Source organism: Rhodnius prolixus, unplaced genomic scaffold (assembly GCF_049639745.1).
Source record: "Rhodnius prolixus isolate KJV_2025 unplaced genomic scaffold, Rpr scaffold_14, whole genome shotgun sequence".
NCBI classification, from domain to species: domain Eukaryota; kingdom Metazoa; phylum Arthropoda; class Insecta; order Hemiptera; family Reduviidae; genus Rhodnius; species Rhodnius prolixus.
In genome coordinates, this window is record NW_027411594.1 from 6,034,648 (window position 1) to 6,050,714 (window position 16,067).

Sequence of the window (16,067 nt, forward strand, 5' to 3'; positions counted from 1 at the left end):
TATAATAATTCAAAAAGAAATAATTTTCATTTTCCACTATATCTATACCTGACTATAACCGAAACATAAATTAATTTGAAACTTCCCAATAAGAAAAAATTTCACACTAATGCAGCTAGAAAGCAGTGATGTGCTTTCCGGAAAACACTAAGAAATGGTTAGCCTTCAGACCCTCAACATTACCAAGCAGTAGTCGTACCTACACTGGACAGTCTACGCTACTGCATGAGGCTGCCAAAGACGACAAAGCTGCATTTGTATGCTGAAATATAGGTTGTCACAAAATTACTAATAAAAGCAATGTTCAATTTAAAAAAATATATATTTTTTGAGTAGTCTTTGTATTGGGGGTCTTCAAAAGAAGCCAATGAAGCTAACCAGACATATAGTACTGGACAAATTTGTAAAGTTCAGAGAAAGTAAACAACATGGAAAGGGGCTTTATCCTTAATTTCTGTTAGAAATTAAGCACTTAATGGGAGGGCGCAGAATTAGTTCTCGAATAGGTCGGCTACCAGAGAACCACCTGGCGTTGTCTATCCGCACTAGCTGTCCTCTAATGAAAGAATAATAACCGCTCTTGGTTACGTTTTCTTACGTAACCTCCACTGCTGCTAAATTCTAGAAGAAAATTTTATCCATTGTTTTCTTTAAATACAAAGATTGGTGTACAGTTCACATAGTTTTTTTTTTATGACTCTTGATCTATATGTTAACAATAGAAATTTCTCACCCATCATTTGGTGACGATACAGAATCTTAACAACACATTCTAACGCATAAGCATCACATAATCAATAAACAGTAAGTAAAAACGCCAAAATTTAATTAAATAATTTATACTCCAGTGTATATGTTCAGTATAAGAATCTATTTCAATGACCATTCTCGCATATCATCATACTTCTTTCATCCAATGAATTCTCTTCAGCATCCGTCCTGAGGCAACGCCAGTATCAACGTAAATATTGTAGAGTAGCGTTTCTCAATCTTTGAGTCACTAAAATGGGGTTCTAGATGAAATCCCAACCACTCTCCTCGCCCAGAAAATGCTCTAAATCAATTTTATCTAGAAAGAAACTCGCAAAACTACTTTGCAATGCGTACATCGACTTTGAGAAAACTCGTAAAACTCCAAAATCGATTTATTAAAGTGACATGTTTAAGATTGGACTGGCGGCACCGATTAGAACGATCAAATTTGAACTTACTTCTGTTTTTTGTTTGTTTAAGCGGGCTTACATAGACCGACAAACACGCATAATTATAAACCACAATTTCAGACTCAGGGACTTCAAAACAGCTCTCTCCTGTGACGTTTCAAAATAATAAACTTGTACGAATTCACTACTTTCTGTCAAAGAGCAAGGTAAACTATAAAATAAATAAAAAATAAAATGCAACGTAAAAAAAAAGACCTCAAAGATTTTGTCGTAAATCTGCACTTCATAGAATGAAGATTAAAAAAAAAGTAGCATCCGGTATGTACTTTTGAAAATATTCTCTTTTGGAAATTTATAGATTGAAAGATGTCTCATGAAAATGGGTGAAAAGAAACACAATAAACATCCTGGAGCGTGGAAGGAGTTCCTGGTTATTCCAGAAAGAAGATGACATCAAAAATATAGAATAAACTTTAGTCGAAAGATGTGGTGAGTATAATTTCAAGTTGTGAATGGTGCAAAATGAAATCGCATGTCTTGCATTCATTAAGAATATGCGGTGGGCTTTACAACGGTTATGAATGTTATTAAAGAACAAATATGTTAACAAACATTTGGGGTGTATAAAGTAAATATATAAGATATATACTATATTGGTAACAACTGAAAATAATCTTCAAAAAAGTTGTGTGAGTTGTCAACGCTAGATTTTGTTTTACAGTTTTAAAAAAGATTTGATTTTCGGCCATGCGCAGAAGATAGTTTCGCCGAGAGAAGCCTCTGGACTTATGTTATGGTTATATTACCTACATACAGTGCCTTTTTGTAGAGCCCGGCCGCATCAGAAAACTATCAATTATGTTACAAACTAGATGTATCTGACAGTGTAAGCAACCTTGTTAGACAGATAATGACAGACCGGCTGCCCGGACCAACAGTATTACGACAACGCCCATTTTCTCACCTTTTTTAAACAGCTTTACAAGGTGAGGATCGGCCCTCAAGGCCTGCCCGCCGCTAACTGCCTCAAAAAATAAAAATAAAAAGTTCTAGTCAAATATAGAGTAGGGCTTTTTAAAAAAAATAGTGATAAAAAAAAGAAAGCAATTGAATAAAAATCAAAACTATAATGCCTCTTTTTTCTTTCAATCATTTCTCGTCTTGCAATTCAAAATATTTTCTCAAAACTTGAGCATTTTTACATTTTACTAATTAGAGATAATCTAACCTTAAAGCTCTGTCAATAAATAATAGAACTTTGCAAAAAAGTACAATGTTTCGATTTTGAAAATGTGGTTAGGCAAGAAGGGCTGGATAATATCTGTGATTCCCTGACCGGTTACGGACTTGCATCCATCATCAGAGCTAGATTACTCAGTTTGGTGTAGAGATTTTGGACTTCACTTAAGTTTCCATCTTGCACTAATAATAAGTAACCTTCCTTACTCAGCCAGCAAGAGTAGTGCCCTACTCTCATAAATGAAATTTAAAAAAAGCACGATCTTACTATTATCTTTATTTCATTATTCATTCAATTTTACTCAAAATTACTCAATTTAGAGTCTTATTGCTGGTCAAAGTTCATCCTTCAAAGTCTTGTTTGTTCCTTGTTTAATCATTCCTTTCTTGGTTTTACCAAAATTTTCGTCAATTTTCAATTCAACATGTTCCAAGCGACTGCTCTCACCGTTCTCTCCAGATCCCAACCGTTTCAACAGCCTCTCAGCCAACAGATTATTTTCAGCTTCACAATTACAAAGACCTATTGGCCACATTTCCTTTGGCTGAGCCATAATTTTGAGTTTCTCAAAGAAAAAACCAAACGGATTGTTCAAATCGATCAGTGAAGGTTCCGCATCATAAGTGCTTGGACCTTCGAATGCTAACTCATCAGATATTGTGCAAATAGTTGTGGGTACTGTTCAAAAAAATAAAATTATGGATTATTACTTATAAGAAATTGGAAAAATTTGTAATAGGCATCAACTTTACTTCCGTCTCGAAAGTTTGAATCAAAATATTTTCACTGTCTTGGCGGCTTTACTTGTAAATTAGTTTAATTTGGCCAATTTTTTGGCGAAAATAATTTCAATGCTTGTTGCATTAAACTTTTAACTACCATCTAGACTGTGAGCCAAAAAATGCACCACCCAGAAGTTGAGTAAAGTTGAGCTTGAAACTTTCACATTACACATAGAAATCTGGTGTAAAATTTACAAGACTTTCTCTAGCTGTAATTGTGACAATTATTTTTGACAAATTTTTACCTAAAATTATCAACTGGGTGACCCTATCATCAACGTTTATGATTAAAAGTGGGCCACAAGCGTAATCCAGACTGCGGTAGTGATGAAGTCTTAAGCTCGATGTTGTTTTAAATGGATTGCATGATTATTAGTTTTAGATTGGGCTTGCGAGAGGATCGCTTGATTCATAAGGTTAGGTGTAATTTTGAATTTGGTCTGGATTACGCCAAAAATATGCAGTCTCCTGAATAGGTAGCGTCTGTGTAATTCTTTTTCTGTATTTCCAGTGCGTATATTTCTCTCTAAGAGGATATCTGGGTAACTCTCACAAGTGCGTTTTCGTCAGTCATTAGAGTAAACATAAAATAATCAGTAGAAATTAAGTACTAAAAATGATAATAAATAAATTAAATTAAATAAAAAACACAGTCAATTTTTATGTTAAATGTAAAATAACTTACAAAATGCAACAGTTGCAATTTCATTCATCATGGGTACGTCCCTTGGATTTTTTCCAAGCACACAATTGCATATATTTTCTTTAATATTTTTTTAATTTTTCCTTACAGCTGGATTTCTTTACGATTAAGAATTTTTATTAAATGGTAAATGACTAAATAGAAAAATATAATAAACATAATTATATATTTTAACCATAATTAAAGAATATTTTATTATATGGTGTATTAATAATAATTAAAATAATCCAAAAATCTATTTGTTTATTCCCAAGAATCAAAAGTTTATCAACTCTTATCTGGAACCAGGTAAGCAAATTGTAACAGAAGCATGAGACTTCAAATTGTTAGACTGGACATTAATGAAGGTAATAATGGTACACTTTTGGTACTTCACAGATGAGAACCAATATGAAGCAAAGCTCAAGATAAAAAGAGTCAAACGAAAAATGATAATAGTAAAAAATTAAAAGGAGAAAATAATGGAAACGTAATCAAACTGGACTTGGAAGACCAAAAACTCCAAAGTCGAAAAAAATTGAAAAACCCAAAGAAATTAATTCAAAACCAGATTTTTCTAGTATACAGATAAAGAAGAAGTGAAAGATGACCGGGTTACGGTAGATGAAACTCTAGAAAGAGAATATGGAGATTTAGGTGTAAATGCAGTATAAAAAATAATATAACGTTTAAAGAAACGCGAAATGATCATCAATAAAAAAAAAAAAGAGAACTTTCAAGTTTTACAAGGCTCAAGAACCTCTCTAAGGACAGGGGAATCAATTACCAAGCCATTTGCGTACCTGTCGCTCCTTACGAAATTATCAAAACTCTACGAGCAGCAGCTGTAGAAGAAGAAATGTGTCTACATCACATGAACACAGAGACCGGAGACTTACATGGAAAGCTGTTAGACAAAATAAAGACCAACCAAACTGGGCTTATCTCTAAAGTTTTAATTTCAGTATAACGTATGGATATATCACTGTAACATATACATTCCTCCAGTCCTACATAATTATAATTTGCGGTTTTCGTGTGCTATATAATGCGAGGAAGATATCATTCTTGAAGAAGTTTTTTATAAAAATGTTAAGAAAAACCAAAATTGTCACAACTAAGAGAAAGTCGAGTGGGTGTTTCACACCAGATGTTGTCTTCAGTAACAAGAAATAACTCACCTGCTATGTAACACAAGAGTAACGTTAATATTGTATACTGCAACAAATTCATTGAGTTATTGTAAAATAAAATTGTACAATCTTTCTTCAATCAACAATTTTACTTCATTCCATTGTACTTTTATGTTTCTATCTGCATTAAAATTTCCAATTTACAATGGAAAAATCACCCAAAAATAAAATGAGCCAATTACTGAAAGAAAATTACTACCAAAAAAATAAAACCCTGATGGGAAACGTTTACCTCTACTTTCCTTAAGTTTATACTTAATTAAAAATTAATTAATTTTAAGAAAATAAATGTCATTTGTGATTAAATCAGATGTTTCCAAATTTCTTTTATTTTTTAGATGCTTTCTCTTTCTAGGTTGGAAAAGTATTAAGAGTGTTCACCCCAAATTTAAAAAAAAAAATAGAAACATTAAAAATAATAAAACATAAATAAACTGGATAGTTTTGCAGGTTTTGATATGCATATTTTTTAAAGCGTTTTTCTAAATAAATATAATAAAAATGTTTAACTTTTTAATTTATCTATTTATTTTTCATTTTTAAAAATGATATACCATAAAAAGAGGGAATTTCTTTATCCTTAATACTCAGATGATTCTACCAACAGCAAGTTTTACTCTAAACAGAAAACCTTAACAGAATTTTGCAAAAATATCTTCCATTGGAAAATCAAAATCAACGAATCCAAGACAAAGACAATTCTTTTTCACACAAAATGGTAACTAAACAGAAAATTGGATGCCTCAAGAAAAGTATTTGGGACTGACATCACAGACATTGTAAGATACAAACTGTTTTGCTCTTTCCATTTTTATATTGAAGTTTCCAGTAAAATACCAGCCAAAAAAAAACACCTAACATATTTGATAGTAGTGAGAACAAAGTATTAACTAATCCTGCTACATCATAGGATTACTCGTATCCAACTCTAGAAAGTCCAGAACAAATTCTTGAGATTTACAACTGATACCTCTAAATACACATTAATACGCGTTCCACAACAAGGCAGGTCTGCCTACGATCTACTAGCGATACCATAAAGGAAGCTGCAAATAGGTTTATTCTTTGTATAGACAGAACTGTATGCTGAAAACCAGTTAATAATACAAATAACGTGACTGTTCTAAAAAGACACAAAATAAGTTAATAGAATATTGCAAATTAATTTTTGTTTGACAATGTATTAGATTTTTTTTTTTAACGTCCTTTTTTCCTAATATTATAAAGTGCAAAATTTAATCTTTTTAAGTGCACATAATTTATGTTTAAAGTTTCAAAGTGGTAAAGTTTATTTACTAGACAGAAAAAATACTCTTTTAAAAACTATTTACTAAACTATCTAAAATATTGCCTTATTCCCAGACTAATGGAATTAACGAAAATCTAGAATACGGCATTCTCTAAATTTTGCCTCCAAAATTTTAAAAATAACTAATTAAATTTTTACTGTTGTATATTATATGATATAAAAATACAATAATTATTATGTATTCAACCAGTTTTCTGGTTTAGATATGTATATTTATTTACATTACTTTTAACTACTATTCTTTTATATAATTTTTTTTATAATTATGAACATATTTTCTTCATTATATTAACTTAAATTTTAGTCATGTTATTAATAAGTCAACAGCTTTTAGTTTATAGTCATTCAATCTTATTTTACCCGTATAAATTAATAATTAAATGAAGATAATTTGGCATTTATTATTAACGTGTAAATATGTAAAACTAGGTAAAATAAATATGTTATTATTAATGAATTATTTACTTAATGCCGTGGTGATTGTAGACTACCCTTTATAGCAAGTTTTATTTACTTTTTTATTGAAGCTATATTGTTTTCACATTTATTTCAGAATAGCAAGTAGAATAAACATTATTTAGCTGACAGTCGAATCCTAAATGAGGGTTAATATTATTGAGTAAATAGTATTGACAATATTAGGTGACTGATCGAAATTATTGAACCTTCCTCCACTAGGTATAAAATAAATTAAAAATTCTTAATTTAAGGAAAATTTTATTTTGAAAACTTGTAGTGTAACAGAAAGTACTTTGAGTATATAAAGATCGATTTTTTTTTTCTTCAACTCAACCTTTATAAATGGTCATTTTAATGTAGAAGATCTGAACCAAACCGACCTTTCAATGACACATTAATTGCTTTATATGGCGAAGTAGAAAAGGAATGACCAAGGATACACTTAGATATGGAACTTACCCTCCAAGTTGGTGGCAAAGTGGGGGGTCTAGTTAAGGGTGTAGACCACCCTGGAAGTGTGGTCTAGGACTTACTGGCCCAATTATCATTACTACTCCACTCCTTCCTATAATAGGGATTCCTTACAGTAGGAAATAGGTAACCATACTATTTACAGTACCAATAATACTTTTAAAAAGTTAAGTTGTAGGTACTTTATAGCCTGATAATACTAGAGGAGCTACAATTTAGTTGAATGTATGGACTCTTAACAAGACTGTGGACCAAAAAAAAACATCCATCTAAACGGCCCAATGATACTTGCTGACTTGGTAACGTACAAAGTAAGGTAGTATATTACAAAAATGGAGGATGTGCACGAAGTAAAGAACAAATAATTATATCCTTCAAGAAACTACACTGTAACTCTAACTGCTCTGCTGCAGTTCAAGAGGTTATATATACTCTCTCAGAATGCCTTAAAAAACCCTTTTAAGGAAAAAAAAAAAAATGAAGCAAAAGTGAGAAGAGTTTAAATTACAACATGCAGAAATCTCGACAGACATTTTTAGAAAAAAAATAAAAATAAGAAAATTGGAAAAACCTTTTTGGAAATTGTAGGTATTAAATTGCATTCCCCCTGGTATTCTTACTTTTCTTTTTCTGGTTAGCTCTCTGCATAGTTTAGTTTCTTCAGAATTGAATTCTAATCCATCCGTAAAAGGTGCTCCGTCCACGTAGCGTATTCATTCCTGAAATCCACCTAAAATCGAATGTATTTGATATTACTTTCAGTTCATACAAAATAATATTCCTTTAAAAAAACTTTTGGTTCATACCAGCTGATTGGCTAATTACAGTCAAAGTTGTTGAAATTAATTTGTTTAAATGAAGTAAAGTTATAAAACCTCCTTACTCGGTTATAAATGATGCTAATTTTTTACATTTCTTACTATTTGAGTACAAGAAGCATGCGATAGTGTTTTTAGTTTTTACTGCAAATATATGAGGATATCTGGGGTTGTAAAAGTATTTTTAATTATGGTGAATAGACTAATTGAAAACTAAAAACTCTTGACAATAAGTTAGCGATAGTGTGGCGGCAAAGCTACAGGTTTATAACCAGCCATCAACCTTCTTTTAGTTACTATTAGAGTTTCCTGTTTGAGCTCCGAACGTTCAGAACTTTAATTGCATGTGTTTTTAAAAAGTTAATGTATTCTTTGTGTTTTTAAATAAATAAACAATTTTATTTTGGGTACTCTGGTAACTCCTAATAATTGTGCTTCACCTTCCTAATTAAAATATTGAGTGGTAGCTCCAACTGGATAAATACCACCAAAAAAGTAACGTTAAAAAGTAGCATTTAACTGCAGGATTTTCTCCCATTTTTTTTTTTTGACACTCTCTCGAAAACGTTTCGAACTATTTTCTTTAAAAGCACTCATTGCATACCCTGAGATGTTCAACTATTTGCAACATTTTCCTGAGAGAATTCTTCTTCGGGCTCTTCAAGATGTGAGTATTGTTTTCGCTTCCTTCAAAAGCATCTTTTTAGTATATAGCGTATTCTTGCCGCATATATACTATTAAGGAGGATTAATTTTTTTTAAGGGTCCATTATAGGGTTGACTAAAAATACGACGGATCTTTTTTAAATGTAATTTCAGCGAATGTACACTTTAAAAACCGTAAAAAAAAATACTTTTTAAAATTTGAACTTATAAGAAAATACATGAGTGGGGTTAGTTTAATTTTCACAAATAGTGATAAAGTGGTAAACGATCATTCAGTGGTAAAGCGACAATAATTCACAAGAATAGAGTGTGACAAACTTCTGAACACAACATTCATCTAAACGTGGGTGGTTCGCTGGACCCCTACTGTTTTGGGACTGGCCACTGTTTAGATTAAATTATAGATGTGCCCATTGTGGGCTTAACAAAAGATGCCGTCCACACAGTATCCACCGCAGATGTATCAAATCTTTTGTAAATAAATCGCATTTTGTGGTTACATGTTTATTTTACACAAAGTCAAGATCTTAATTTTCAAGCATTCAAGCGATCTTATTGTACTTCATTTAATAAAAGTTCTCTTTTCTCCAAAAAATAAGTAAACTTTACATGTGGGTGGGCTACTGATGAATTTTAGGCAACTTTATTTACGCAGCGTACTTAGGGATGGGAGAAGTAAGGCTCTACGTTATTGTGCCGTTTTTATTTTTATATTTCTATCAACTAATATTTGGTTAAAATTTCGTCTACGCAGTAAATCCGCAGTTCCGATTATATGGAAAAGCTTTTTCACCTGCTTGTAAGTAAAAAGAGGACTTAGCATTACTGAACACCAAGATTCAGTATTCGTTGAACATAAAGTCATTTACGATGGTAATAATGCGGTAAAAGAGTCTTGAGAATCTGGAGCCGGTTTATTTTGTATTCAGAACTTCATTGGTGAAGATAATATTGAAAAGACAGTGGTTGGCAAGCAAAATAGTATAGAAATAATGAAATTAAATGAAACGTGCTGAAGTTTAAGGAAGTGGATGAAATAACATAAAATTATTTATTATACTGTTTCCGTCTTGTTTTTATTATTTTTTTTAACAAGAAATAAAAAAACCTTGTCAAATGGAAGAAAGGAGTAAAATTGGAGGCCAGACACTTTTGGTGTTAACAATGGTGAATTATGACAAAATGGAAAGATATTTTGACCATTGTTGTAAACTGTATGTGGTTATTGAATTTTTTGCAAATAGTGAAGGAAAAATAGGACATTACTTTTTGTTATTGTATTGTTAGCAAAATGTGTTGCGTATTTTGTTGAATGCATACTATAGTGCGTATACATTCACCTTGTTTACTTGAGGCAAAAATATCTCTACAATATAGTATTGTTGCAACAACGAAGGTCTATTATTATACCAAGATGCTTGCATAACAATTAGCCAGGCGAGCTGGTAGGAATATGTCTAAAAGGAAAGAGTTTCAAAAAGAAAAAATGGTATTTGAATGTAACATTGTTTAGTTCTCTTTGAATGCAGTGAGGCGCTATCCTTTGTAATTTTTTGCAACTATCAGCATCTTAAATCAACTGCCAGATAAAGATAGATATGAAGTTTATTTTTATTACGTTTTACGAGATGAATGGGAGCCACAATTGCTATTTCTTTTTAATCTAGGTGTTTGGCTAACTAGTTGACTATGGCTTCGAAAGGCGTGCTTGTTCTGTATTAAGGGGAAAACATATTTTGATTAAATAAAACGGATTTTTGAATGATGGTGAAATCTTTCTCTGACAATGTTACTCACTTATTAAAGTATCTATTATTTCTATAAAGCTGGGATAAAAACTAGCTCTTTGTTATATTTTCAAGTGTAAAAAAGTTAATTTTTATTGATATTAATATCTGAAATTCAGCCCCTTAGAGTCGGCAAAAGAGAAGTAGGTGAAGAGCTAAATGAAAGACCCCAAACAAATGTGGTGCAATGGAAAATTGGAAAGGCTAATTGGTAGAAAAAAGGAGACCTACTGCATTACCTTGACAATGATTGGGTGAAGTACAAAGTGATGATACATCAGTATAAAGGTAAATAATAATTGTTTAAGAAATATAAACAACCTACCATATTGTTTAGTTAAGAGGCCCTCATTTTAATAATTACCGAAGAGGCGCCCCGCCTAATCGGCTATTAATCATTCTTAAAAGTTTCAAAAATTGCAGTTTTAATTGAAATAGTTAAAAGTTAAATCATATTTTAAATATTTAATAAAATTTAAATAAACATAAATTAATAGTGAGTTCATAAAATACCATTTCAATTAACCCAGTTTCAAAACTATTACCATTTAAATAAATTTGACTAATGTTGCCAGAACATGCAAACTTCACCATACTTTATCTAACAAATAATAACCAAAGCACGCCATCTTACTCTCGCTTATATTTGCAGCCCATTTATAAGATTTAAAAAAAATAATAAACTTGACTTTTATCTACGCACAATTCGGAATAATATTTTAAATTATTTAGCAATTAAAAGTTTATTTTCTTTCCGTTGTAAACTGTAATAAAAATCTGTGTTAACTCAAGTAAAATTCATTATCAAGTAAAAATAATCTATTTTTCAAGGGTAAATCTATCGATAAAATGTAGATTCTACCAAGAGTAATGTGAGTTCTCTAAGTTTAAAAAGAATCGTCGGGGCTCCGTTAGGCAGAAATCTCATAAAATTAACTTATGGTTGAATGTTTTCGGTCGCTAATTAGCTATGATGAGACCCATGGTGGTACCTAAACGTAATATGGAATTTGAGAGTTTTTTTTGGGGCATTGTCTTCCGCATACAGCCCCAACATCGTCTAGGTGCTTATCACTAGAATATCACTCGCTCTCCATTCTTACTTATAAATACATTCGCTTCACACATTCATCCCTCCACTATATACAACCATTTACTAAACTGCAGCTAATGGATGCATCAGTACTCTATATTCCTGCCATCCTTACAGCTTAACTGAAATTAAAATCACCGTAATCCTTCTCTAATCATTTTCTACCATTCATTCTAATCGGCTATAACTTTTAAATACATTCATATTTCTTTGCTAGCTCTGCTATAGACTTAAGCACGTAGATGTTGGTGGAGAATATCATGTCTTCGTAGCGAAATGGTGCATCTAAATACCCTGTATATGTCGTCAAACATTCGTTTCCTTTCTACTACATAACGTGGACATATCATTATTATATGTTTGAAATCCTCCTCCTCATTGCAATCTACGCAAAGAGGAGAGAGGACCTTTTTGTTGATCCTGCGAAGATACGATCCGCACACCGCGTGGTTCGCTCTCAGCCTGCTCATTGGTCGTAACAACCCATTTATTTGAGTTAACTGCGATTGTACTTTTTGCGTATAATGTCCATATACTTGTAGTCCATTGCTTAATTTGAATTTGAAATTTTGTAGAATAATTGTTGTTTTCGTTGAATTGACGCATTTATGTAATACTTTAAGAGCACGGCTTGTTGTCTCACCCACAACATTAATTCTATTGGAGGGTGGAATGATCCCACACATAGATTACTTTCTAAAAATCTGGTGAAATTGATTAAAATGTGAAATTTGATTTTTCTGCGATTTTTACTTTTCAACTTACAGTGATGTACATCAATTTTTATTAACCACTTTTTCGAAGAGATCTCAAAACAGATATTTTCTTTGTACGCTCGCTTTCAAAAATTTTGACCCGTCGCAATATATCGAGAGAAAGTAGAAATGAACGGCAGCCACTTCTTTAAAGGATATCCTCCTTAAAAAATAGCCTTTCAAGAAAATTAAAGAAGTATCTGTGATGTTTATTAAATTGTAAAAAAATAAATAACAGAAATAAATGTATAAATAAGGAAACATAAAAAGGCACCGCCGACATGTTAAAAGAGGACAGATAGAAGGATGGTCGATCGGTTTCGAATTCTTACTGTAACAGCGGCAGTTATTAAATCACCTGCTTCAGATCAGGGCGCTTTATACAGCATCGCTACTAATTGGCTTCTAGTTTATTATTTTGTACGACTTTTCTTTTTTTCTACTTCCATCATCAGTTCCATGTACGCCCTTTTTTTGATTTTATTTCTATTACGTATACTGATACATTAGAAAAACATAATTATTTACCCAGGACTTTTTATCATTTCTATCATCTAGAATCAAGTTTGAACGTTATTTCGAACTCAAGATAAATGTAAAGAGCTGTATCAGATTCGTTTCGACTAATTAATTTAATAATTAATTTAACACCTCTCTCTCTTCTACTCTTATTAAAATTGAATTTCAATTTTAGTTCTAACAAATTTCAACTTGTCATTAGTAATTAATTTCATTCTTTCATTTATAAAATATTCTTTGTTCTTTTGTGTGCATTTTAAAAAGTTTTAATTAAAATCACAGATTCTAATTAAATAATTCTACATATTGAAATTGTTAATTTAATTTTCTAGTCAGTTTTAATTAATAGTCTAATTCTAGCGTAATTTAGTTTGTTTATGACTTTGTCTTGAGAGACAAAACGAGGATTCCTTAACAGATGAACATACAATTTTTCATTCGAACAAAAGTAACTTCTCGTTGGCCTTTAAAAATTGCAAACCATGCTTATAGTTCGATTTTTATAATATCATTATATTGATAATTTTGAAATTTTAAGTTTCTAAAAAATTGGTCTTAAGTAATTTCAATTATGGGGCCTTAAACCTTACGCTGCTAACTCAGTTTCGTAAATTTGACTTGACATTAATACTTCGTCATTTAAAGTCTGAGAAAGCTCCTCTGTATTACAGGAGATATAGAATTATTACAAAAGTTTGCTCATATTAGAAGTATTGTATGTTTGCTTTTCAACGTATCTTTAATACTGTGTCTCCATGACATCTTGTATGCATTCTCTAATCACAGGTGCAGTTTTGCAGCTGCAACTCCTCCCTCACTCCTCTGAATCCTCCTCACTAACCTGCGGTGGTCTCTTTGTCTTGTGCCGCAGGGTTCTATCATACTTTTAACTATTCAACTAGAGTGTACTTTTGCTGCCGCTCATTTTATTATAGTTCGATGTGAACCCCACCCATATTTTATATTTTCAAGGTCGTTTTGTTTCTATGGTGAGTGTATTGTCAAGATTATTGTGGGTAATTCTAAACTTTAAATATTCATCGCCAATTTTAAATTCTTAACTGGTAATTTGGTTTCCAAACTAGAGTTTTTATTCCACTTTCTGTTTGAAGTGTATTCTTTATAAAGCCGAAAATCAATTGTAAATTTTATGTAGTCATAGTTTTGATTTATTATCAGATATGCGGATCAACACACAGTGAATTGGCTTCTAAAAAACTTAAAAATAATTACAAACTAAATGAATTAGCTAAACCTCAAAGAAAAATCTATTTTGAGAAGTTCAAAAATTTTTATTTTTTCGAAAATGGCCAGTGTGTGGCTAAAATATCTCAACTGAAAATTATAATAAAGTGAACAGATTGTTACTAAATCATAGTTTTCTTCATTAATCTATAAGTTTCTGCTGCAAGTAAAAACTCATGGTAATAATTTTTTTTTTTTTACCTTACTCCTGGGAGTCTTTGATTTCGATATCCGGCAAAGAATTCTTCACTCTTAGGTAGTTTTTGCTACAATGTCCAGATATCCAGGCACGCCATTAGCTTGTAAGATTCTTAATAAAAGATTATTTCTTAAAACTGATTCCCCGAAGAGGTTGAAGAGCAAGCAGGTTAGTGCATTACCTCGTCGTCAGGTGCACTGAAATAGATTTTTTTTATTAGCGGTCATAATTTTTGCTTTAATTTCTGCTTCATTATGAAAAGTGAGAAGGGTGCCAACGGACATAAATACCCTACTCGGGATACTCTGATCGAGGGTACAGAAAACTTCTTCTGCAACATCCATTTAGCTGACCATTTACTTGTATCAGTATGACTTCTTGCCACTACATCGTCCCTATTGTGAAGATATGTAGACAACTAAAATATGCCTTTAACAATCCAGCAAGTTATCGTTTGAAAAAGGAGATCTTAACTACCAGCAAAGACTTGGAAAAAACATACTGGGTGGCCTCTACAAATTGCAGATTCGCTTAAAAGCTCCCTTTAAAGCAAATAAAATACCATAGATAAAGATTACAAGAGTTAATAAAAGCTAAATACATTTTTTTACGATCGATGTAAGAAATCGATATTATTTTCTCCTTTGCCATAAAATCGCATCTATAAGCGCCGCCAGATCAGGTAAATTCTAAACACGTACCATGTTCTTAGCTTGCAGAAAGTTATCATCAGTTTTATGTATAACTATAATTCACTTATATTATACATAATATAAAACCTTAATAACTTTTATGATTTCTTTTTACTTTTATAACCGTATCATAATAAAGTTATGAAAATAATAAACATGTACTAAAATGTTATTCATTACTGCTTCCACTAAAGAAGTTCTTTAATTACCCCCTCAAGCTTTATCTTTTTTGATTAATTATATTCTTATTCTGACTAAATACATACCGTTTTGGGGAAAATTTGTGCAGATATCACCTAGCTCATCGCTTCAATATTTTAATTTTGCCCAATTTTCTCGACTTTTTTATCTAATCTTTTCTTTATAAGTGCAAGATGTGCAGCATTTTAAGTTACCTAATGTAAGCATTACGCAAAGTAAAGGTAAATTTCATTTTGTTAACATCAAAGTAATAAAACCATGTTAAGATCAGTTTTATACGTACATTCTCATAAGAAGTTAAGTATTTGAAAAGTGATTTTTCCAAGTGAATTTCCCATCTTTTGGAGATTTTCTCTAAACTTCCTGTTTATATTTCATGGCCGAAGATCTAGAACTTTTAATTGAAGAATTTTTCTAGCATATTCAATTGGGGGGGGGGCAGTTGTAGAGAGGAGGTTTCAGGGTTACACTCTAATGTAATTTTCTGATCTTACGACGGTATAATCTGAGTGTAACATATGTTTTGAAATTATGATTTTTGGAGAATATAATGTAGGTTAATAGTTTGAGAGTTGCTGTAAGCGAATGACTTGTGAGGGTTCGATGTTTTGGATTCGGTGACTTTGCCTTTTAACACTCTTTGGATATGCACCAGAAGGTCATTATGGTGTTTGCACCTAATTTTTCCAATGAAAAGTTACATTCACGGCTGTAATAATGACTCCAATTAAACTGTACACACACAACTGTAACACATGGGTGTATTTATATACTTAAAGGTGGGTATATTTAA

The 16,067-nt window shown here is 31.5% G+C and overlaps 2 protein-coding genes and 1 long non-coding RNA gene across 9 annotated transcripts in view; 2 read left to right on the forward strand and 1 right to left on the reverse strand.

Annotated features, from left to right (window-relative positions):
• The first annotated feature begins 517 nt into the window (after nt 1–517).
• Nucleotides 518–5,182, forward strand: LOC141451768 (uncharacterized). 3 transcript variants are annotated; one of them, XR_012457097.1, is made up of 4 exons: nt 552–804; nt 1,522–1,652; nt 1,885–4,176; nt 4,267–5,182. It is a non-coding gene; the product is annotated as an uncharacterized lncRNA (long non-coding RNA). The 3 variants fall into 3 exon arrangements; XR_012457096.1 differs by having other exon boundaries at nt 518–804; nt 1,885–5,182; XR_012457098.1 differs by lacking the exon at nt 1,885–4,176 and having other exon boundaries at nt 529–804.
• LOC141451763 (uncharacterized) lies at nt 2,660–8,029 on the reverse strand. Of its 3 annotated transcripts, none has more exons than XM_074123415.1 (2): nt 7,920–8,029; nt 2,660–3,081 (listed from the first exon to the last, which is right to left on the reverse strand). In XM_074123415.1, the coding sequence occupies exons 1-2, from the start codon at nt 7,945–7,947 to the stop codon at nt 2,738–2,740; spliced, it is 372 nt and encodes a 123-aa protein (XP_073979516.1). In that variant the 5' UTR covers nt 7,948–8,029; the 3' UTR covers nt 2,660–2,737. The 3 variants fall into 3 exon arrangements, with proteins under 3 accessions (XP_073979516.1, XP_073979514.1, XP_073979515.1); XM_074123413.1 differs by lacking the exon at nt 7,920–8,029 and adding an exon at nt 5,049–5,181; XM_074123414.1 differs by lacking the exon at nt 7,920–8,029 and adding an exon at nt 3,871–4,011.
• A 398-nt stretch (nt 8,030–8,427) lies between these two features.
• The window catches only part of LOC141451743 (uncharacterized), a 53,612-nt gene continuing 45,972 nt past the window's right edge, over nt 8,428–16,067 (forward strand). For all 3 annotated transcript variants that reach the window (XM_074123363.1, XM_074123368.1, XM_074123366.1), the window contains exons 1-2: nt 8,428–8,784; nt 10,690–10,858. The gene's annotated coding sequence lies outside the window, so the exon portion shown is untranslated. The remainder of the gene's footprint in view (nt 8,785–10,689; nt 10,859–16,067) is intronic.